The sequence below is a fragment of the Benincasa hispida genome, chromosome 5, assembly GCF_009727055.1.
Source record: "Benincasa hispida cultivar B227 chromosome 5, ASM972705v1, whole genome shotgun sequence".
Lineage (NCBI taxonomy): Eukaryota > Viridiplantae > Streptophyta > Magnoliopsida > Cucurbitales > Cucurbitaceae > Benincasa > Benincasa hispida.
In genome coordinates, this window is record NC_052353.1 from 58,924,113 (window position 1) to 58,949,420 (window position 25,308).

The window sequence follows — 25,308 nt, forward strand, 5'->3', positions numbered from 1 at the left end:
TTTTAGTTTTTCCTTCGGCCAATATTTTCTTATTAATCTTTTTGGTGTCTCTTCTATTTTGTCAGTGATTGGAGAAACAATAACTTTTGTGGCACCTAGTGGTTTAACTTTTCTTTCAAATGGAGAATGGTAAGAGTAATTTTTTCCATCCTATTTAAACCTAAATATTCTCTATTTTTCCATAAATATAGTCTCTTGCTGTCTAATTTCCATCGAATGAGTGAATAAATTGATGGCTCCTTTGCTTCTGAATGCTGTTCTTTTAATTTGTTGCCTGAAACTTCTGTATTTTAGTTTAACATTTCATTAGTTGAATGATACCGGTAGAGATGGATGAGAGATTGTACGTGATGCAATTCTGTTCAACTGCTTCGGTGGATCCCCTGGATCCATAAAAATTGACAATGACAATTAAGCATTAAAATAATATTTTAAAAAAAAATTGTGGAAGTAATAATCCCGATCTGATTGTAGTCTTAATGATGGATATCAAGGATTCACAAGATTAAAGTATTCAGATTTTAAATTACCATGAGTTGGTTTGTGATGAGAAAAAGTTGTAAAACTCGAATGTGTCTAAATTAATGAGTTCAAACTATGGTGAGTCAATGACCACTTACCTAAGATATTAGATGCTCGGCTAGTTTCTTATTATTTATTATTTATTATTATTTTATTTTTATTTTTATGGCAGAGGTTGTGGGGTGAAACAATGTTTCATAGGATTAGCTGAGCTACACGAGTATCAAAATTATTCACAAATAAACTATTATATCATATAAAATTAAATTTACCTTCGCCTAATGACTTTAGTTTTTGGGTCCATTTGTGATTTAACATACTATCAAAGTCCATAAAGCTCAAATGGGCATTCAATCCAAATACAAAAATTGAGATTCAATCCAAGAATGGTGAACTCAAAGAGGCACCCTCTTGAGGGGCATGACCTCACAATATTAATAAGATAAATGGACTACTCCTCTCATTCTCACCGTTAATTGGTTTTGAGATAGAACCCTATGTTATCAAATATGGTATCATGTCAAATCACCGATATTAATATTAATTTGGGAGGAAAAGCTTTGCAGGAGTTTAAACACAAAACCTCATGGACCACCGGTTCTGATACCAAGTTAAATCACCAATTGACCTAAAAGCTAGTGATTTAACATAAACAAATACAAAGATCATAATAAGATAGTATTTAGTTTTGATCAAAGAAAATGGTTAGATCAGAACAAGATTATTGTTTTACTGTATATTTCGCTTTTGATATATCAATAATAATTTATAGTCGACATTCATTGCATCATATTTTAGGCATGCTTTCTTTCTCTCTCTCTCTCTCTTTTTTTATTTTTTTATTTTATTTTATGTGTGTAAGGGGGAAGTGGTGGGATCTGTTTATTGAGATCGACATGTTTGAGAATGACAAAGCATTTATCAATCAACTCAAGAAATTTATATATGTAGCAATCAACACCTGTCTTTCTAACATGAAATAAGTATCTTCTCCATAGTTATGTTTTCACTGATGGCTGTAAACTAATATTAGGGAATGTTGTTAGCAATGGATTTGATGTCTTTCCTATCTCAATATTTAATTTTAGTCTTGTTTGTCCCGGATATGGACATAGTAGAAGTGAAACCAACCATGGAATGCTGTACTACATTGGTTCAGCTTGACTAAAATCAAGTATTAGACCTAATGTATAGTTTGTAGTTCAGTTTTAGTCTCGCTATAATATACATTCATATTTCCCCTCTTCTTTGCCAACAGGATTCGCTACCTTCTGATAGCAAGAATGCTACGCCTCATAAGGCTCCTAATGCATGTCCGGCAATATCGAGCATTTCTTGCCACCTTCTTAACTCTCATCCCTAGTTTGATGCCATATCTAGGGACTATTTTCTGTGTCCTTTGTCTTTATTGCACTCTTGGCATGCAGGTAAATATGTCGATTTATGTGTACTATTATTGATAATCGAAGAATGACATAGAACCTTGTGAGATAAACTTTTATTTGCCTTTCGTTTGTTTTAAATTGCATCTTGTTGCAACATATAAACTGACTATTTTAGATCCTTGTAAATTTTGATGATCATTAATTTTAATCTGAAGTTTTGTATCATGTTACCAGATTTTTGTTATTTTTATTTCTCTCCTGAGTGAATGATTTTCAATTAATTCTCAGGAATGATTTTGATTTCTTGTAATTGTATCTTTTCATGGTAGTTGGTAGTTCAAAGTCGTTAGATTTTGTACTACTGGGGTGCATGTTTCATGTCATTGTAATATAATGTGGTTACATATCTTTTCTCCTTTTGCTTTGTTTTTACTAGTATCCTCGCTTTTTGTCCCAATCATATGTTAGGTCTTTGGAGGCATTGTCAATGCTGGAAATCCCACTTTGTCTAAGACTGATCTGGATGATGATGAGTATCCTAAGGTTTTCTTTTAATTATTATTATTATAATTATTTGGTTAATCATACTTCTAAATTTTTTGATACTGGATTCATATTTTTTATAGGCTCCATAGTAGGAATTCATTGTGGCTGCAGGAACACGCTTTGAAAATTTATTGAAACTAGTTTAACATTTATTTTATCGTCCTTGTGAAGGACTATTTCTGTTTAGATCCTTGACTGAGTTAGCTACCTACTTTTCAATTTCAACGACTTCCCTAATGGCATGGTGACCTTGTTCAATTTGCTAGTTATGGGAAACTGGCAAGATTGGATGCAGGTACCTTATTTTATTATCAGTTTCCTCTTCTTTGTGCTTCTAACTCCTTAACCTAAAGCGACATATCTGTTAACTGTTATATTCTCTTTTGGGGTATGGTTATGTGTCTTCTAAAAGTGAAAATTGAAATCTTTAGATGATATGTTATGTTATATGCAATAGTTTGTGTGGCTATCAAAGTTTATTCGTTATTTCTTTGAACATTAACATCTTGATATTGCCCTTGAATGTTGAGTAATTTTTGTATTCGGATTAATAAGAAGGAAAAAAAACCTAAATGAAACTAGGCTCAATCTTGGAACAAAAGTTCTGATGAGAGAAAGGTACTGTAATATCATACTAACTTTTTCCTTCAGGAAAATCAGGTGTTTTAAAATTCAGATTATTCTTGCTGTCATAATCCTTTTCCTAATTTCTGTGGCTTTGAAGATTGCTGTATTATTCTCTGGCTACAAGATTAGAATGGCTTCTTTATGCTAATAAGACTATCAATGTGACATACGTAGTCTAATAAAATGTGACCTAGCGGACATTCTTTTTTTTTTTTTTCTCAATGGAAATTGGTTTAAGTGATATACAAAGTATTATTATTTATATGTACGCTAGCCTCATAAGTTGGTTTTCACAGGATGCCCCATTCATGTGTTTCAAGTAATTATTTTCATTTTCCCTCATTACCATAACTTTTCTTTACAATTTCTGGAATTTGTTACTGAATTTAATTTCATCTGCCCAGAGCTACAAGGAATTAACCGGAAGTATTTGGAGCCTCGTTTATTTTATCAGTTTCTACCTAATAACCGTTTTGCTGCTCTTAAATCTGGTAAGTTGGCTTTGGTATATTTATGCAATGACTTTACCTTGTCGTTTACTGTCGTTTACATTTTTACTATGATGATGGCCTCCAAATAATTGGATTTCCTGGCTGAGAAATGCTGCATATTAATAAATGGAATCTGATTACACCGGGCATTTTTCCCCTTTAAGATTACATTCTATATTGTTTTCTTAGTTGACTTAATACTTTCGTAAGTGATGGAGGAGGAGATGATATTGTTGAAAAGAAATGATAAGATCGGACTTGAAATATATGGAGGGTTTATGTAATTTACTTTATCCCTTCTTTTCTCCTTTTCTCTAATTACCAACGGTTTATTGACCCTCTGCTAAATGGTGCTTGACATGATTGTCAGTTATTAGTTAAGTTTCCAGTGTTCTCGTCAATTGAATTCCTCTCTGTTATGATGAATCCATGCATGTAAGCATATCATATTTGATTTAGTGATGTTAAAAGTACTTAAATATTGTGATATGAATATGATTCAGGTTGTAGCTTTTGTCTTGGAGGCATTCTTTGCTGAATTGGATATTGAATCTTCAGAAAATGGTGAACAACAGGATCAGGTCAGTATCTTCTGATCCTTGAGAAGGATGGATATTATGAACTACTGGACTTCAATTGAAAGTAGAAAAGGAGATTTAATGCAAATTAATGATTTATATTTACAATAATTGAAAAAAAAAAATATGTTGTTGAAACACATATTAAGACTAAATTTGTGGATTTAGAGCTGTACGCTGGTCATCAAATTGATGTTGCTGAAGTTTTATTGTAGTAACTAGACATTAGTTTTGGGGAGAAAAATTGTTGCCTTTCTTTTGAATTCTTGCGTGCATACCTTTAGTTATTGCGATTATTTATCCACCAAACCTCGAAGTTTTGCAATTAAATTCAAAGCTATAAGTCTACCATAGTATGAATCATTAGGAAAAAAAATACTTTAGTTTTTGGGAAATCCTTTTGAAGATATACATTACTAAGTGTTAACACCTTGAAATTATTTAAAATTCTTTTTGTTTTCTCACAAGATAGTTAATCTTTCAACTCTAAAAATTTAGTTAAAATCTTAATATTTATATAATTTTTTTAAATGCCCCTCTGCTCCACCCCTGGTTTTTCAGATTAACTTTGCTGGTTCTGCCATTTTATTGTATTTATTGAGCTGGTACCTTAAGGTTACACTGACATTGAAAAAAAAATAAGACATAAGAAAACAATCATCAAACTTGCTAACCTATTGAACTTTTAGGTTAATTTCTGTTCCAAATGTGACCAAGTATAAGTTTCAAATCATACTGCAATTTTTCTTTCTCTGGATGAGAATTCATTTCTGTTTTACTATCCGAGAATAACTTTTTGATGACCTGGGTCCATTGCACGTGACTGCCAATCATTTTAATTCTGCTCGTCGTGTTAACTATCCTTATACTGACAGAGTACCTGACGGTGTAACAATGCACCTTGATTTAAGTTCCCTGTAACTGAGTTTTTACAATTTTCTGGTTGATTTGTTAGTGACTTTTTTTTTCACAGTAAAAGACTCTTAAACTTCCTCTCAATGGTGAACAACAATGACTTTCCTATTTTCTTTGTATTTAACGGACTTAGTTGCCCTCTGTTTATAACTACCAAATTCCATTTGTCTTTCTTTATCTCATTTTTATCTTTTCATTTTTTGGGGGTCGATGGACATGAAAATTGAGTTCTGGTGAACAATATGTGATCCCACTGTGCTAATGAATCTAAATATTTTCTGTGGTTCAGGACGGAGATAGTAAAAAGGATCGCCGACGTTTAGTTGGGTATGACATTAACTAGTTTTAATATGCATCCGTCCTCTCCATTTGTCTTGAAATTTTGATGTGACAAATTTTTGTGGTCTGTTTCAGCACTAAAACTCGGAGCAGCAAAGTTGACATTCTTCTCCATCATATGTTGAGTGCAGAATTGGATCGAAAGGATTCCGATTAGTCCTGTTTCTTTTCCAGGTTAGCATCTAATTTTTTATTTCTTAGTTAAAACCAACCCCTTGTTCCAAAATAACTTAGTTGAATGCTCTCTGCATCGGTACTGTATCCTCCCCCCTGTCCTTTAATATTTTGATTACATTTTCCACACATATAACGAGAGCTGAGAATGTAGATTCATTCGCCAGAATCCATTTCTCTCGTACTTATTTTGTCATTCAATCCGAGTACTTTACTTTATCCATCCATCTGCTAAGTTCCCACCGATTTGATCATATGTTAATATTGGTATTACTTGAAAATGTGGAAAAGGAGAATTGGTACAAAATATCACTGTACTCAAGGAACCAATAGCAGCAAAGAACGCAAACTTACTCCATGAGAAAAGAACTCTTATTTAATTGTAAATGTTCCCTCAGTGACAAGCACATGCAGACCTACTCACCATATATTTGTGTGCCTGTGTAAAAAATCTGCAGATAAGGAATCTTTCCTCAAATGAAGCTCTGATCTTTGTTCGTTTCCTTATTGCCCGCATCATACTCTCAGATCCCACAGTTCCAGTTCCTGCCTTCCCTGTGATGGAGAATTCCGAATAAACCGAAAAAAGAAAAAGTGTGTAAATGGTCCCTGTACATCATAGTTCCTGTAGTGCTGATGTCAGGGGATAGTTTTGAAGGGGACAACGTTGAAGATGTTGAACATTAATATAGTGTATTATCTGAAATGCGTTGGACTAGTACAGATGAAGACTTTCCAAAGTTCTGTATACTAGATCTCCATTAGGAGAGAGAACTTTGCTATATATACTCTGCTAGTTTGATTTCAGTTGGATTACTTTAGATTCTTGCATAACAATTTTGATTTTTTAAACTATGGAATCCTCGGGCTTTCATCGTTTACCACTCCATTCACAAGGTACGAGACGTTTACTGGTAATAAAATAATGTGACGGTTGGGGAATCGAGCATCTCTACTTTTGTAATGGGTAATTTAATTTAAATTCCTGCGCACGTTGGATTATTGTTGTATATTATATAACATGATTTGTAATTGAAGAATTTACAGGCGTCGCTAATAGAGTGCTAGGGTCGTATCGACGAATAACTTTTCGAGTGGAAATATTTCCATATAAAATTTTTATGCGTGATGATAGAAATTTTCTCTTTTCTTATATATTTATCTATGGAGTCAATTACGGTTGTTTATTAAGAGAACTCTCTCCCTTGACCCTGAAAGAAGGCATCCATCACGTTCTGCTTGGTTGCTTATTTATATTCCCTGCCTAGCAACGGTAAGCAGAAATACAGGTGCTCACAGAGAGAGAAAAAAATGAGGAGCATGAAAGGAGAGGTGTTGCTGAAGCTGCCTGCCGAGAAAGCATGGGAGATGTACAGAGACAACGATGTGGTCAGTAAAATAAATCCTGAGCTGCTTTCTCGAGCTGAATATGTTCAAGGAGATGGTGGCCCTGGAACTCTCAGGCTTTTCAAGCTTGGCCCTGGTCTCTCTCTTTCTCTCTCTAAAATTCTTGTTTCAATATCTTGTGCTCCTGCCTCTATATAAAACCTTCTCAATTTTTGGTCCCATATATGATTCCATGACGAGAGGGGACTTCTCAATCTTTGTCATGATTATGAAGCCAAACCTGAATTCTTAGTCTGTAACTGTAGATTACATACTAGTTATTGGGTGATTTTGAAGACCTACAAAATTTCTTCTAATATCTTTGTTTACAAGGGAAATACTACTGGGGCGTAAAAGATGACTTATCATCTTGAAAAATCTTAGGTGCACCTATGTGTGTCCATCCATCAAATATTTTGCTACATCTATATTTGGACATTCCATCAAATTATCAAATGACAACTTTTTCTTACATCTTTCTCAAAATATTTTAATTTTCTTTTAGTTATTTTGCCGTATGTTGAGAGTGAAATGCCGGATTGGAAGCACTAAATATTATAACTCTATTACTAATATTGATTATGATGACACGTGCAGCTGTGAGAAGCTACGTGGAAGAATCGGTGGAGAAGATAGAGAAGGTAGAGACAGGTAGATCAGTGAGCTACGATGTGGTGGGAGGAGAGCTAAGGAAGATGTATAATCCATACAAAGTGACATTCACATTTACTCCGGTGGAAGGAAAAGAGAAGGAAATGTGCATTGCTCAATGGGAAGCTGAGTACGAGCCAATCACTCCGGCCATCCCTCCACCGGACAAAGCAAGGGATGCTGCTTTGCAATTTCTCCAATGCTTTGACAAGTTTCAGCTCAGCTACTAAGAAGTAAGACCCCCACCTTCAATATTTGAGTGTATCAAAATAACTATGGAGAGGAGAACAGTCTACAATCGCGCCCTTCCCCGCCCCCCCCCCTCCCCCCCCCCCCTCTTTCTCTCTCTCTCTGAAAAACCAGTTTAATTATGTTTCTCTCTCTTCTGTCATTCTGTGATGTCTCTCTCTCTCTATATATATGTTGTGAAAAAGCAGTTGGGTCAAGTCAGTGTTGTGTGAGAGAGACTTGTAGTTGTGGATTAGGAGCCATCTGTGAAGGGTAATGTATGTGGTGTTACTGTTAAGAAAGTGCTGTGCAAATCCCAATGAAAAAAGTCAAGAAGAATATCGTAAATTTATTTGGGGGACTTTTCTGCACGAAAAGTATTATATTTTGCATACGTATTTGAGAGAGAGAATATCATATTAAAATAATACTAGGAGTTTTCTTTTGGCATTTAATTGAATTATGAGTTCTAGAACTAATATATATTAGAGTTGGAAGTTTATATTTGAGGGTTAGAGTTGTAAAATGAAATTTTTCGATAATTGTGTAAAATATATATAAAAAAAATCGATATATCCAATAGTATTTTTTGAAGTCCAGTTGTATAGTATTAATGTACGAAGTTGGTGGATTAAATACTCCAAGCGTATTTATTTCAATGAGCGTATATATAACTTATTCAAAGTTGGATATACGAAAAAGAGGAAAAGAAAAGTTCCCACAAGTCTTAAAAAAAAGGTTTATGAAAATGGGTCGACTAAGTGCTTTTAAGCATAGTTTGGATTGCTAGCACTTGGTTAAAATACTACCATTTAAATCTAAGATGAGATATGCTCTTAACTCTAAATTATTTATTAGGTAGAAGAGAAATAGTTGGTATTTTTTTAAAAGAAGAAAATTTGGGAAAACAATTTGGTTTTTATTCATTTTTAAATACAAGTATAATACATATATTTAAAAATAGCAATACTTTGTTGTATTTCAAAATGCGTTCATTTTTTATGCATCACTTTTGTCATAATTAAAATATTTAAAGAAAGATGGATAAGGTGTGATAAACTATAATTGAAATATATGGTGAGATGTACAAAAATTGGTGTAGTTTAAGATATATTAAAGAGTGAATCATGGTATTTTAGAAATTTTACTATGTTAATCGGTTTTCACTTTCAATGCTTTCAAAATCAATACTTCTAATTGTATTTGTACATCATTTTTGTCTATGAATAGACATAATTGCTTTGATTTAAAACATGCTTGTTGGTTAGAAATTTAGATCCTTTCATACAATTTAGTTGCAATAGTAAGACAACATTTTCGTGTATTTATTTATACATCACTTGTCGTAACTTTCTTAATTTGTTTAGATTTAGTGTCATTTATTTAATATATATGTTGCAAGCAATTCAACTTTAAAATTATGAAGTTTAACGTAAAGTCATGTACGATGTTGTAACAAAATAAGATAAATCACATGACTTAATATTAAACAATAAGAGCAGAAAAAGAAAAACATAAAGATTGACAACTGAATGTCACCTACTTTGGGGTTGTATGTTCGGTAGAAATAAATTGTACTAGAAAAATAATTAAGTGAAAACATGCCAAACTTAACTAATAGATACTCTCATAAAACTTACTATTCAGTTTCAACTTAGGCTCCTCCTAAGTTTGAGTTCTCAGTTCCACATGCAAGCTTCTCTCAAGCGTTGAATGAGATCCCCTCGATACAATATCAACTACTCGTTTTAAGTTTTCACTTACTCCTAAGTAATTTCATACATTTAAAACTATCAAGTGTAGTCTAATTGATCGGAGATAATATCCTCAACAGCAAAGTGTGTCAAATTCAATAACAGTGCACAAGAGTTTCATGCTTAAACAATTTTTGAATTGAAAAAGCCTTGATGTTCACTCTTCTATTTCAAAAAAAAAAGGCTAACCCTAAACAATATATAACCACATGTAATGTCTCATCGAAACAACCTTAAAAATATCTTCAAGAAAAGAGGATATTCTCTGCAAGAATAGGAAAGCAAATCAGCGAATCTGTGTTAAACACTCTAATTCGATAAGAAAAAATGTCTAAGCAGAATCTGCGATATACAAAATACAATGTTTGATTAAAAAAAAAAACCATTTTATGCTTGTTTATCCTATCAATTGGTATTAGAGGATCATTAAGCATTCTAATTAAACTTAATTTGAGTTACAAAAGCATGCTAAAAACAATTTTTACAAAAAAATGGCTTTATGAAAGTATACCTTTGTAGAATCACTTCAAATCCTTGATGAATTCCACAAATTAGATCTCCAAAACTCTAGTAGACTACCAAGAGAGTCTTTCTCTACTATCTTCAGCCTTGGATTGAGTGATGGAAACTCAAGATTGAGATAAATTGGACAAGGGAGTGGAGAGAGTTTGAGAGTTAAATATGCAAATACTTATATATATAGATGCGGCCTACTTCAACATGGATGGCCTTAAGAAATCTGAATAATGAAGTATTTATCAAGTTTAAATATGCAAATACTTATATATTAAGCGAATTGACACCTCAGTTAGCACTTAGTGAGTGGACAAGATGTCACAAAGTGGAAAACTCCACTAAAACCCTTAATGTGGGATTTTTTCCATTCAAAACCAATTTCTCAAACTTTATTATATTTAATTTAACATTAAATTAAATATAATTTAAAATTAAAATTTCCAAAAAAAATTAATTTAAATTTAATTAATTAAATAATAATTTAATACAAACACCTAATTTAAACATGAATCCCTATTCATGTAAATTATATTTAAATCAACATTTAAATATTTATGAACTTTCCAATTTACGTTTAATTTTAATAAATTAAACGTTTAATTATATCAAATATAATTATCCAAACCCTAAATCGAATTTGAACATTTCAAATTCAAATCCTAATTTCGAATTTGAACATTTCAAATTCGCTCAAATTTCTAATCTAAGGTGTAATGTTTTATGAGCTAGTAGAGCTTATGGACCTACATATCATAAGCTCCAACGATTTGAGATTAATCAGTTAAACTCTTTAATCTGAGTTAATCAATATTCATTAATCACTGAGACATACCACTATAGCTCGTTGGTTGCACTCTCCTCACTATAGATATATTTCTGTCCACTTAATTTAACCATAATCAGTAAGTCAATCCTTCACAGGTTGTTCGTATTTACAACTGCATCAAAATGATCGTTTTACTTTTGTAAATACATCTTGCTCCTTAAGCTCCCACTGATCCTTATTGAGCAATTGGTTTATAGTCCAACTTATAAATAATGTCCCTCTCGACCATGAGAGGGTGGGGCCCCTTTGTTCAAGACCATACTTAAGGGAACAACCTATCTGCTAACCCTAAAATGGGTAGGAGTGAGTTCCATCTTGCAAGACTATGTTTCCAGCTATCTATCCGATCTTATCACTAAAATGGGAGGCTTGTTGAGCAGTGTAGTTGAACTACTCTCACCTATGCAGATCAAAGGATAATCTTGAATAAATAGGAGTTCATAGTTAGCTCGGGATTAAGATCGAGTTACCCTAGGTCATCGAATTGAAATAGTCAGTTTTAACGATAAATAGTTGTTATAAAGAAAAATTGACTATTTTGTGGTTCGATCTCGTGTAAAATTTTTTTTTGCATAAGATGCCCTTACTCGCATGTCTCCATATGAACAATTTCGGGATCACGTCGTTTATATCAGTATACGAAGTAGGCCGCATCTATAGTGTTCCTAGGATGAGGTACCCAATCTCATCCATATAGTTATAGACTTTTTTGGCTATATACTATAACTTGATCCTTTTTTATGTCTCTACAAAAAATTACTGTATTCATATTATAGCCATGGATTTGTTTATTAGATTTTTATGACATAATGCAATTTCAATAACACTTTTATCGAATAAATGCTTCAATAATACTTTTATTGATAAATAGAATATGTTTTTATGATTATGAACTGTGAGTTTTAGGACATTCCCAACAATCTCCCAATTGGACTTAAACTCCAGTGGGTTACTAATATATACAAATATATAATGCTGAGAAAAGAAAAATGTAATAAATTAGGGCATGTATATACCTTTGACATTCTCGCACTTGTCTTAGATTTATGAAGCTTGTAGTTTGAGTCCGACCAGGTGACCCTCGAACACTTTAACTGTGAAGGCCTTTGTAAATGGATCAACAAGATTATCTTTAGAGGCTATTTTCGTGACTATCACGCCTTCTTTGTGTACTATCTCTCGGATGAGATGGTACTTTCTTTCGACTTGTTTCTTGCGTTTGTGGCTCCTCGGTTCCTTTGAGTTAGCAACTGCTCCACTGTTATCATAATACAAGGTGATCATCAGATGCATATTTGGAACCAATTCCAAATCTATCAGGAACTTTCTGAGCCATACTGCTTCTTTAGCTACTTCACATGTAACTACATATTCAGCTTCCATCATGGAATCAACAATACAACTCTGTTTGATACTTCTCCACACTATTGCTTATCCGTTAAGAGTAAATATTGATCCTAAAGTAGATTTCTTAGAATCTACGTCAGTCTGAAAATCAGAATCAATGTATCCCGTAAGGATCATGAGCATATATTTCATCATTCTTCGAAGATACTTGAGGATGTTCTTAATAGCAGACCAATGATTATGGCCATGGTTGGACTGAAATCTGCTGACGATTCCAACTACAATGCACATGTCGGGACGTGTACACAACATAGCATACATCAAGCTCTTGACTGCTAATGCATAAGGAATTCTTTTCATTTTCTCAACTTCTTGATGTGTCTTAGGACACTGTTTCTTAGACAAATCAATTATGTGTCTAAAAGGTAACATACCCTTTTTGAAATTTTGCATGTTATATCTTGACAACATCTTATCAATATAAGATGCTTGAGATAGTGCTAGCGTTCTATTCTTGCGATTTTGAACAATTTATTGCTTGCTTAGGATGTCAAAGTTAATCCATATCATTATTGTTTAAATATTTTATGCATGTGATTTATGTTATATTTAAATTAAATATGTATGTGCATATTGTATGCCATGTAGATTTAAAATCCCATCATAGGAAAGTATGTTTCATGCATTGATATATGTTATAATTTAGTTATAATATATAGTATGGATTTCATAAGTTTAATATAATTGCTATAGTTTTATAAGAGTTATAAAATGGGTTAGACATTTAAAATCTATAACAAAGATAAGTGGCATACTCACTTAGGTTTAATAATAACATTTTTTAATAGTTAAAATAGGTCATTATCTTATAAAACACAGTTACAAACTCAATCGGTCTATAATCCTGTCTAAGATTGTAGGTACTTAAGTTGACGGTTTACGTAACACCTCCTACCTGGGGATTTTAGCCGAATTATTGAGCATTGTTAACCACTTTTATGAGCATGCGTGAGCGGTGTGAGGTAATAAAATGGTTTTATCACTTAGATGTCATAGGTTAAAATCCAAATATAAAAGTTATACGTAGATAAACTACATAGACTTAAGATGTTTTTTAACCGAAATATACCTAAGTACAAGAGATACCCAAATAAATAGAACACTTCAGTGGGAGATTAATAATATATACAATATGTTATTTTTAGCTCTCGTGTCCCTAAAACTTTACACCGTGAGACCCATGCTCGGCTTCATATTGCTTTTACCGCTACTGCTCCATTCGGAAAGTGTTTGCATGGGTCAATATCAAGGGGATAGGGGAAGTAGTTCATAGTAAGTGGGTGTAAGAAATGTGTCAACATATCCTATGGTCTCTTCCATTAATTTGAATCGTGAGATTCCTATGTTGTGCCTATTGTCGTTTTTAGGCGGCACTAGCTAGACGTTTTACGACGATCCCCTCGGAGGGTTGTAACATAGGATTCGGAACAACCCAAACTTCAGAAATGAATAGGATTTCTTAGTTTCGGTTTGGATGGCTGTAACATAGTATTCGAAATAACCCAAACTTCGTAAATAAATAGGGTTTCTTAGTTTCGGTTTGAACATTGTCTTCCTATTCGGGGGAATATTCATACCGTTCTATGAAATCTAAAAATGGAGGGTCACACTTACAAGAATTATTAAGTGTTAGTAAGTTCTTGATCGAAAATGGTAACTAAATGACTATAGGAATAAGAGTTATTCTAGATATAGTATTTGGTCAAGATTGTCTTGCTCTAGTGAAGGAGTATTTGACTATCCCTCAGTAGCATCTATTTTAACTCATTAAAGTATCGTTGCAAATAAATAAAGAAATACAGGCACTTTATTACTTTTGCTAAAATTGGATTTAGATGAAATTTACTTATAGAATTTTTTTATGTTTTAGCATGTCAAACTCGATCATACAACTCTTAACTTCCAACAAATTCAATGGAGAGAATTATTTGAATCAGAAGTCGAAAATAAACACAATACTAGTAGTTGATGATTTAAGATTTGTTTTAACAGAAGAACGTCCTCCTCTTCCCAATCCTAACGCAACCCGGAATATTCGGGATATCTATGACAGATGGATCCGAGCAAATGAAAAAGCCAGCACCTATATTTTGGCAAGCATATCTAATATGCTTACTAAAAAGCATGAAACTATGGTCATTACGAAAGAGATCATGGAGTCGTTGCAAGGGATGTTTGGACAACTGTCTTCATTAGCACGACACGATGCTATTAAATACGTTTATAATTCGCATATGAAGGAAGGACCTCTGTTTAAGAACATGTCCTAGACATGATGATCCACTTCAATATTGCAGAGGCAAATGAGGCTGTCATAGATAAGAAGAGTCAAGTTAGTATGATAATGGAATCTCTGCTGAAGAGTTTTATAACTTTTCGTACGAATGTTGTAATGAATAAGATTGATTACAACTTGACGACTCTTCTCAATGAACTCCAGACTTACCAATCTTTAATGAAAAATAAGGAAGGGGAAGCAAATGTTGTTTCCCAAAGGAAATTTCAAAAGGGTGCTTCATCAAGTTCAAGTCCCTCTGAAAAGAAGTATGGATATTCAAAGGATAAAAGTATCCAGATGAAGAAAAAGGGAAAAGGGAAGAAACAGTCTTCTGCCAATAAAAGCAAGACAAAAGTTGCAAAAGGAAAATATTTCTATTGCAATGTTGACGGGCAATGGAAATGCAATTGCCCTAAGTATCTTGCGGAAAAGAAAGTTGAGAAGGAAAATCAAGGTAAATGCGATTTACTTGTAATAGAAACATGTTTAGTGGAAGGTTCTCACTTAACCTGGATACTGGATTCAGGCGCTGCTAATCATATTTGTACTTTCTTACAGGAAACTAGTTTCTGGAAGCAGCTATCAGAAAATGAAATGACTTTCAAGGTGGGAACAAGTGAAGTCATTTCAGCAGAAGTAGTGGGAGATATCGAGTTATTTTTTAGAGATTCTTACATTTTGCTTGAAAATATATATTTTTTTACCTAAAATAAAAAAAAAAACTTAATCTTTGTATCTTGTTTATTGGAACATATGTATAAAGTCACTTTTGATATAAATGAAGTGTTCAAGTCAAAAGATGTTCAAATGTGTACAACTAAACTTGAAAATAACTTGTATGTATTGAAACCAACTGAGGCAAAAACCATTTTAAATATAGAGATGTTTAAAATGGCAGAAACTCAAAATAAGAAAAGAAAGATTTCTCCTAACGCCTATCTTTGACACTTAAGACTTGGTCACATAAATCTCAACAGGATTGAAAGATTGGTAAAGAATGGTTATCTAAACCAGTTAGGAGACAAATCTTTACCTCTATGTGAATCATGCCTTGAGGAAAAAATGACTAAAATATTTTTTCTCAGGAAAAGGTCTTAGTGTTGGGATTGATGTCCTAATTCTCCCGGAGTCTCGTTGTTTTGTAAAGATACACATTGTTCAATGAATAAAATAAATGTTATTTAATTATGGCATTTACTCATATCCAATAAACAAAGCTCCTTGGTTATCTTATATGAACTTAAACATGTATATGTGATATACAAGTGGATCATGCCTTAAGTGATAACCTGAATTGGTCTGTAGTATAAGGATTAAGGTGGGATACCTGATCCTGGTGACACTACGGATACGGCCCGCTTTGTAGAGGTTTGCAAGTGTTGTAAACTATTACAGATGGTAGATCTTGACCATTCATGTGGAGACGTGGAGCGGGGGTGTCCTATACAAAGAGTTTGTATAAGACCTGGACCACGAAATGACTAGACTCTGTATATAACGCCGCTGATACTAGAGACTTGCATCTCACCTAAACAACCATAGGTGACACGACCTCAATCCTGAGTGTTTTGGGAACTCCTACCTTTGAGGGTGGTCCTTTGATTAGTATGAGTGAAAGTGGCCAGATTGCCAACTCAACATGCCTCCCTTTTGGGGACTTGTCTGATCTGGGAGCTGGGAACTAACCACAAGAATGGAATTCACCCTTTCCCAAAGCAGGGATAAGTAGAGAGATTGCTCCCTTAAGAGCTGATTCTGGGGCTTGAACATAGTTGGCCACAGCTTCTCTTTGGAAGAGGAAAGACTCAGTCAATAGTATGACTATGATTTATGTTCATTAGAGGGATCAGTGGTACTTAAGGAGACAAATGTAACTACAGGGGGCATAATGGTTATTGGCCTAGCTTTTACTCCGAGCGATCTGTGAAGAGTTGTCACATTGTTGATTATAGATGGACACATAATATAATCTATAGTAAGGAGAGTTCAAACTGTCGGCTCTTTAGTGGAGTGCTTGGCAGTTAATGGATGGTGGATCCTGTGACTAAAGAGTTTAGTCAGTTATTCACGTACATTGGAGCTTCGGAGCTACAGGTCCATGAGGTTCCCTTGGTAGCCTGGATTCTGTTGAGGATCAGTTCTTGGTGTTTGATTTGAAATGTTCAATTGACAAGAGGTATTTTGATTATATATGATATAATTAGGTATTGATGTAATAAAATACATCTAGTGGAAGGATTTATGTAAATTGAGATTTACATTAAGTACCATGGAATAGAAAAAGAACTATGGTTTATTATGTTTCATGAGATGAATATTAAAACTATAGGTTATAAATATATGTATGATAAGTTGGTTATCATTTATGTTTATAATAATATTAATTATTGATTAATTAATTTTTTTTCTTTAAATAACCAAAGTAGTGGATGGTTATTGGATCATGGTAACCGTGAGTTTAAAAGGAAGTTGGTTTCTATTTTAAAAAGAAGTTTTACAAAAGATTGAAAATATTTTTGAGTTTTCTTCGGCGTTATAGAAACTCACGGTGGTCGTCAAGTAAATACTGATTTACTAAACGACGGCTGGGCAAGCTAACGATCGTGTAGTATTTACTAAACGATCGCATAGTTTTGCTAGACGATCGCTGGCCCAAGATAAACGATCGTGTAGTGTCTGTAGACGACAGCCGAGCTAACGTCGCAATGTCTTTTGCTAGACAATCACATAGCTTTATCTAAACCGATTTGGGCATCGACCTATACGATAGTCTCTGCCATCTCCCACTTGCCCAGTCGTGTACGCGATCGTTGTTTCCTCCTTCGTCTATCTCATACCAAGTCTGAACAAAGTCCACTCCTCTGGATTCTCACACCGAGAATACCAAGTCGCCTTGTCGGTGGTGTCAGACTCAACTCGACACCGTGGAGGTTTTTTTGGAGGTCGTTCGTGGGTGCTGAGGAGATCGTTCGTGTTCGGAGGAGTTCATGACCGAGGAATTCATTGAGGATGAGCACGAAGTGTTCGTACGGTGTTTGTTGCTATGTTGCGGTCGTGTAGATAGGACATTCGAGGTTGCTAATTGTTCGAGCGTTCGTGCGTAATGGAGCGTGGAGAGGCTTCTGCCATTGTTTATACAGGTTTCCCTTTGTGCTTTTGAGGCTTTCATGCTGTAATGTCTATATGATTTGCATAACCGTTTATATTTGAAGTCGACTGTAAATGTATTGTTGATTTATGATTGTAATTTGGAATAGTCTTGTTTCGCTGCTCATGAAAATCAGATTCCAATTTCCTTCACTTAGAGCCAAAGAACCTCTAGAACTTATACATTCAGTGGTCCAATGAATGTCAAAACCCGAGGAGGATCTGAATATTATGTCAGTTTTATTGATGACTATTCTAGATATGGCTATGTTTACCTAATGTATCAAAAGTCTGAGACTCTTGAAAAGCTCAAAGAGTATAAAATTAAGGTTGAAAACATATAAGGTAAAAGGATTAAAACACTACGACCAGATCAAAGTGGTGAGTATATGGATTTACAATTCTAGAACTATTTAGTAGAACATGGAATTCAATTCCAACTCACAGCAGAATGGTGTAGCAGAAAGGGGAAATCAAACCTTGTTTGACATGAGTTCGTTCAATGATGAGTTATGCCCAGTTACCTTAGTCTTTTTAGGATAAAAAGCAACCTATATTGCAGGATGCTTAAATTTTGTTATTAACAAAATCAATAGATTATACTAGAGTAATAAATATTATTAGTATGCATCACTCGATGTTTGTTTGTTTGTTTTTTTTTTTTGTTTTTTTTTTAGAATTCCATATAATTTGAACGAAGATAGAATTATTCTTTGTTGTAATGTCCATTTCATCACATCATATAGCCAAACACCTTTTAAATAATCCAATTGGAAGAGCATGATTACTCTTATTTTTTTTATACATCACTCATTTCTCAAGACCTTATTCATCTATCCTAATTTAGTGATTAAGTTCATGGTTGCCCATTTCTCGATCCAATAGTAAATCATAATTAAAGTTCATTAAATTTGAACTTTGATATGACTTGAGCACATATTCTATTATATATGTATATATATTGTAAACCAAGTATAATCCACTTTTCAGATGCTTTATTATTGTTGGGTAAAGAAGATTACAAAATCTTTCTCCCAAATTGGGCATCCTATTCAACAAAATGGGGTCAATTAACTATCACAAGTAGGATTCTCAAAACAAAATTAAAGATGTCTATCTGCAAACAAGCAATGAAATAATGAATATTGACTTTGGGTCAAACATAATTAAAAGAATAATTCATATGTTAATATCACCATATAATTTAATTAATTTTAAATCTGATATAAAACCAAATCAAAGGTAACCATTCTTAGTTATCTGTAGTTCAACCACCTATGTTATCGATATTTGAATCTTCAGCCTTTCTTTTAATTGAGCCTAAAATGCTTTAACCATTAATTTATATTTAAACGTAATATTAATTAGTCATTTTTCACACCATACACAATAATAGTTAGTGATTGATTCACCAATCTACTAAAATTTTATTTTATTTTTAAATAAAAAAACTTCAGTTTATTTGAATAAACTAAAGTCCAATTTACCATGTAGGTCCATTATTTTGTTTGTTTGTTTGTTTTTTTTTTTTTTTTCAGTACATTAGTAAGAAAAAAGGACACAATAAAGGTACTAAGACAAAGCGTAAAAGGATAATCTTCAAGACAAATTTTACTCTAACAATTGCAACTAGCATAGGAAGTAAGATCACAAGATGCCATATTACCAGCAAACAGTTTGAACGTAAAACTAGTAGTGAAACCTTTGTCTCGGATTGTCTATGATCTCGTCACTAATCAACTTTGCCTCATTGACGTAACAGGTATGTCACATGAGTAGCCTCTATAGAATCAGGGAATCCACTTCATCCCTTACATCAATTATGAGGTTAGTTCACTCATGTAATATCGTTGCTTCAATTAACACGTCTGATCCAAGAACATTCCTTAAAAGCTTATATCGCAAGCATCATGGCTCCCCCAATTTCATTATATATATCATCCATCGTAATAACATAAAAAATTTAACTCCAACGGATGTGTGGCAGGTAGTTTCTATTTGACCACATCCATTAGAGTACCCAAGAAATTAGAGTTGCTAGAACCTTATTTGTCCGAGGAGTTAGTGGATCCCACAAACTAATTAATTTTCTAGATTTCATAACTTTTCAAACTTACTTACTCATGGTCTCAAACACCCTTGAGAAAATTTCTAGTACTACAATAGTATGAAAAGTTTTTCACAAAAGTAGAATTTAATAATTATGTGGGATCCACAAGATAAATGAAAATACAATTCAATGATATGTCAAATTATGAACTGGAGTAGTAGCCACGAATGTAGTACTAGCAATTTTTTCAATAGACATAAAACTTTAGATAAATTATAATAAATACCCATTGCACTTTACCTTTTGTTTTTAAAATGCCTCAATACATTTAAATGTTACAATGTTACCCCAAACTTTCACAAATGTTTCAAAACTACTATTAGAATAAAAATTCTTTACAATTTCGAACAAAAATTGATAGTGTGGCGATGACCTAAAGACAATATGGTGATCTAAATTTACATTCTAGATCGCTGCCACACTATTTCATATCTAAATTTTTGTCTAAAAAATTTAGATAATTTATACTTCAAAAAGATATTTTTAAAACATTTACGAAAATTCAAAAGTAACCTTGCGATTTGTAAGGATATTTCTGAAAATAGTCACAAAGCTTCATATGGTCAAAGGTTATCTCAATGCTTAGATTTATTGAATTAAGAAAACCAAAATCTTAAAAGGCCAAAAAAAAAAAAAAAGAAGAAGAAGAAGAAGAAGAAGAAGAAGAAAAAAAGAAAAGAAAAGAAAAAAGCTTATAAATAAAACGTGACTTCCGAAATCCATGAATCAATGAATAGGTTACCAAAAGCAAAGGCATTCCAAATTGTGGCGCCATAGCCTTCGCGCCAAAACCTTCCCTTCCCGCCATTTCCCTCTCTCTCTATATAAACCCTAAAACTTCTCTTCCATAATCATCCAATCCCATCTCCAATTTCTCTACAATTTGTCCCAATTTCCCTTTTCTCTTTCCCTAAATTTCCCTTTCATATCTCCACCATGGTGGTTCCTCTCGGCCCCGGTAAGTTCTACGGCAGCAGCCTCCCTCGTCCCCGCTACTACACTGACGTCAAGCTCAACGATGAGCGTGTCGATCCACCGACGCCGGTCCTCGATCCACTCCTCTCATGGGCGAACGAGGCTCATTGGTCAATGGGTGGCCTCAGCTTCAATCGCCTCAGGCTTCAAGGTCGGATCGAAGGTAATGTTCACAAGCTTCGAGCCGAGCGCGAGAAGGTTGCCAAGGAGAAGCTTAGAGCCAAGAAACTGGACTCTGCGCCAAAGAGATCTGACCCAGATAACGGAGCCAATGCCAACCGCCAATTGAAGAAGGCGAAATCTGTATCTCCACCGCCAGCACCGATTGCAACCAAGAGACGGCGATTGATGGTTCTGTTTGAAGATGAGGATGATGATGTTGGCATGGATAAGGAAGTGATTGGGGTTGTGAAGAGGAGGTTGGTGAAGAAGCTGGGAGACGATTTTGATCGAGTGGCTGCAGAGAGTAAGAGGAATCAATTGAAGGGTTCGAGGGATAGAAGCTCGGAGATCGATGGGGTTGGTGAATCTGTAATGAAGATCGTTGAGGAGATTAACGATGAAAACAATAAAGGGAAAAAGACGAAGAGTGGAGGAAAGGGGAAGAATGGTGGAAAAATGGAGTCTGGTTCTGTTTCTGCGACAAGAACTTCTCCTAGATTGGCTAATAAGCGTGGATTAAATTGATTCAGTATATGAATATAGTGTAGTTTTTCTTTTTGGTTTTTGATTTTCAAAACTGAGCCAAGTCCTGTAATGTTGTTCATTTCCTTGTTTGGCTGTGGAAATATGAAAATGAGCGTGGGTTCCTCCAATTATCTGATCTTTTCGATGAAATTGTTAGAAGATTTGCCTTCTGGGTTTGTTCAATTCAAAGGGGAAAACCCAAAAATTCAACCCCTCAATTCAGATCTTAGGGGGAAAAAAACTCTTTTTGGAGGTTAAACATGGAGAACGAAGCTTAAAGTGAAACTCAATTTGCTGCTGACAAGGTGTTTGAAAGAATGCCGCAGAGATTTATGAATATGTAATGTCTTCACAATTCATTCCATTTCTTTAAAGATCTCTGTTTCTTTAACAAATTTAGTGAAGAACCTAATGTAGGGAACTTTTTAGGTGATTTATCTGTTTGGTGCCTCTTTGGTAAGTTAAAAAAACTCAAACCATCTGCAAGGTATTTTCATTGCAAAAGGATGGGCCTTTTGTTGTTGGTTGTTGTGTTGTAACTTGCTACAGGTCTTGTAATCATCATTTCTTTACAAAAACAAAGAAAGAACTGTTCCCTTTAGCTAAGACAGCATTTTTGTTTCTGGTTTGCATTTAATTGAATTGTTTGTTGTTGCGACAGGCCAATGGAGCCTTTACTTTACCAAACAAAGGATGAACTGTTTTGACTTCTAAGTCAGGCCATGTTTTGTTCCTTGACAATGACAGACAAACAGTGACCTATTGTTCCACAGTTCGGCATTTTTACCATAGTTTTATCATGATCATTAGAATAATTTCAAAACACACTTTTTAATAAGTGATTTTTGCAACAAATTTCATGTCTAAAATGTCCTTTGATCTATATCTAAAAAACAACAAATACCCTTTTGTGATGTTTGAACCACTGCCAATGATTTTTTGAGTGGCGAGCATGAGCATGTGTACGAGAGAGTGGGGAGAAAGAGTTTTAATGGGAAAGTAGATAGATTAGTTTTAATGGGAAAGTAGATAGATTACTAGCATGAAGCAAGGATGCATGGTAGGTTAACTCTTTAGTTGATCCTTATTCTACGTGAATAGGACAAAAAATGATGAAAGAATAAGGAAGGAGCTATGAAAGATATCCGCTGATATGGTTAGTAGGAATAGAATATAGCGTATATGCGACAATTTGTCCACTACTGTTTGTATGATTTCTCAATCTAATATTACCGTTGCATTGAATTAGTTGAATGCGAGTACAAGAAAAGAGGAGCATGAACACGAAAAAAGTTGTAATATTATTTTCAAAATGAGTCAAACGATGAAATTTGAATCATCCCTATCAAAATCTCTTCTTAAAATTCCAGTAAATTCCCTGGATTTCTTTCATTCATTACAGAAAAAAAGAGAACTGTAAATCTCTAGTCATGATGAAGCATTTCTGGGGGAGAACTCAATCTAAAAAGAAGAGAGGAGTGTTTTTAATTCATATAAACCCAACAACCCTACAGTCACAAGGAAGATCTAAACCATTAAAACCCCAATTAATTTCCCAAATCCATCATACCCACCATTACACAATGTCAGAAGAACCCATAGAATTACTTCTCCTAAAAGTATGATTGGAAAAAAAAAAAAAAAAAACTTTACCAAATCAAACCCTCATCAGAAATCTCAAATACCCATTTGATCTAAAACCCTAAATTCTTCCTCCATCCCACCAAAATTAACCATCAAAATCCAAAAATTAGTCTGGATTTCAGTATCTCTAACTTTCATTAGTCTTCCTAAAAAGTGCAAAGTATCCCAAAACAGCACAAACAGCAGCTACCAAATTCCCTTCCTTCAACAAAATCTTAACCACGACTCCAAAAATCTCCTTAGTAATCTTCCTCCCTTCCACCACCAACATCCTCCTTGGCTTCCCAAAGAAATAAAGCAACACAACAATGGCAATCCAAGTCACAAGCGTAGCTGGAATCATCACAGCCAGTGCAGCCATCATCGAAAGAACCCCAAAAACACCCCCAAGAAGCAAAGAAGCATAAATCGCGGGCCACCCAAATGAAGAAGAAGAAGAAGAAGAAGAAGAAGAAGAAGCTTCCACTTGAGATTTATACCATGACAGTATAGAAACAAGAAAATTCCAACAAGATGACAAAAGAAGAGCATAAACTACAACAAATAAACATACCCATGTTCTTCTTTTGCTCATCACTCTCATAAACAAAGAGTACGATTGAGGAATTGCTTGTTGTGGTGAAGCTGTTTCTGGGTTTTCTTCCATTTTCAAAAGTAAAAACACCTCGATTTCCAAATCTGTTAAATCTATGATTTCAGTGATTTCTGATTTCTGTTTCTTCCTCTTTCGGTGTTAAGGGCAGTGAGAGGATTGAAAAGCAGAGGGTATTTGTAAGAGAAGAGATGGTGAAGGTAAAGAAACTCATAAAAACTCCACTCTCTGTTTTGGTGCTGTGTGTTTCACTTTCCAATGGATTAGTTCAATGGGTTTTTTTTATTGGAAGGTGTACTACACGCGCCATGAACATAGATGGATGGGTATGTTTTCTTTTTTAATGATGGGTAAACCAAAAGGATTGTATTGAGCTTTAGCTTTTGTTAATTCTTTGAGCTTCAAAGAATATTTTCATTTTTGGGTTTCCATTTAATTTACTTGCGTATGTATGAATGAGAATTTTCTAATGATATTATATCTAATTTCTAGTTATAATCTCAAACCTAGCCTAACTTAATTGATATATTGATGTATTAACAATCAAGAAATTTGTAGTTTTGATTTTTTTATTTTTTATTGTACTAAAATAATTTCTAGTATTAGTTAAAGTAAATGGTTGAAAGCAAAAACGAGCAATATGTCACTAAGTTAAGATTTCATATTCTCGATCTAAATATTAGATGTTTGAATTTTCATTGACTTTTTATCTTGTACATCGTTATTACAAAAACCTTGAAAATTAAGGAATCAACTTTATTTGTTTATTCTAGCCTCTAGCTATGTATTAGCTTTATAATTATTGTTTAATATTAGTTATTGTTAGTATAATTCAACTTTGCTTGTTTACTCTAGCCTCCAGGTAAGTATTATCTTTATAATTATTATTTTTATTATTAATTATCTTTAGTATAATTCAAGCGGAAAAAAATCTATAGCCTCGATAAAAAAAAAATTAAAAATTTGAATCTTGTGACTAAATATTAAATATTGAGTTATAGTTCAAAGTTAGTATTTCCTATCTTTTTAGTGCAATTAAAATTGGTAAGTATTAACTTTACAACTATTACCAAATATTAAATATCAAATGTAATTGAAAATGATATGAACTAGCTTAGGAAATTCTAAGAGAGGAAAAATAAATAGATCAAGAATTTTGATTTCCTAATAATAGATATAAAATAACAAATGGATTCCTATTTATTAAATGTACATCGATGTAGTTAATGGACACATACAATTATAAAGATCTTAATTTATGAAGATATCAATGACGCGACTTGATATTTTCTAAATAAACTAAAGACGAACCCAATTTTTTCGACCCGAATTGTGTGCTTTCCTTTTTATTGTTGGGCTAATTTTTTTAATTAATTTTCTTAATCATAGTTTATGAAAGCATGATGGAAAATCTAGTATTTGTTGTATGGCATGGGCTATTTAACTTTTGACTTAAGAAAAAAAAAGTTATGCATATAATTAATGAAATAAAACACTAAGTCAATGTCAAATATGTTCTCATACCATTCA

General features: G+C 33.6%; 4 protein-coding genes across 4 annotated transcripts in view; 3 read left to right on the forward strand and 1 right to left on the reverse strand.

The window, feature by feature from the left end:
• The window catches only part of LOC120077793 (two pore calcium channel protein 1A), a 27,812-nt gene extending 21,359 nt beyond the window's left edge, over window positions 1-6,453 (forward strand). The window contains exons 16-24 of the mRNA XM_039031830.1: window positions 66-129; window positions 1,781-1,949; window positions 2,376-2,440; window positions 2,658-2,748; window positions 3,485-3,571; window positions 4,075-4,152; window positions 5,354-5,391; window positions 5,479-5,577; window positions 6,036-6,453. Of these exons, the coding sequence (XP_038887758.1) occupies window positions 66-129; window positions 1,781-1,949; window positions 2,376-2,440; window positions 2,658-2,748; window positions 3,485-3,571; window positions 4,075-4,152; window positions 5,354-5,391; window positions 5,479-5,560 (674 nt within the window). The 3' untranslated portion in view covers window positions 5,561-5,577; window positions 6,036-6,453. The remainder of the gene's footprint in view (window positions 1-65; window positions 130-1,780; window positions 1,950-2,375; window positions 2,441-2,657; window positions 2,749-3,484; window positions 3,572-4,074; window positions 4,153-5,353; window positions 5,392-5,478; window positions 5,578-6,035) is intronic.
• A 206-nt stretch (window positions 6,454-6,659) lies between these two features.
• On the forward strand, window positions 6,660-7,914 carry LOC120077792 (major strawberry allergen Fra a 1.08-like). The gene is made up of 2 exons (XM_039031829.1): window positions 6,660-7,060; window positions 7,561-7,914. Exons 1-2 carry the CDS (start codon window positions 6,889-6,891, stop codon window positions 7,842-7,844), a joined length of 456 nt encoding a protein of 151 aa, XP_038887757.1. The 5' UTR covers window positions 6,660-6,888; the 3' UTR covers window positions 7,845-7,914.
• A 12,624-nt stretch (window positions 7,915-20,538) lies between these two features.
• Window positions 20,539-21,879, forward strand: LOC120078599. Its single transcript, XM_039032883.1, has one exon. It carries the CDS (start codon window positions 20,817-20,819, stop codon window positions 21,540-21,542), a length of 726 nt encoding a protein of 241 aa, XP_038888811.1. The 5' UTR covers window positions 20,539-20,816; the 3' UTR covers window positions 21,543-21,879.
• A 937-nt stretch (window positions 21,880-22,816) lies between these two features.
• LOC120078600 lies at window positions 22,817-23,975 on the reverse strand. The gene has a single exon (XM_039032884.1). It carries the CDS (start codon window positions 23,830-23,832, stop codon window positions 23,314-23,316), a length of 519 nt encoding a protein of 172 aa, XP_038888812.1. The 5' UTR covers window positions 23,833-23,975; the 3' UTR covers window positions 22,817-23,313.
• Between the last annotated feature and the right edge of the window lie 1,333 nt (window positions 23,976-25,308).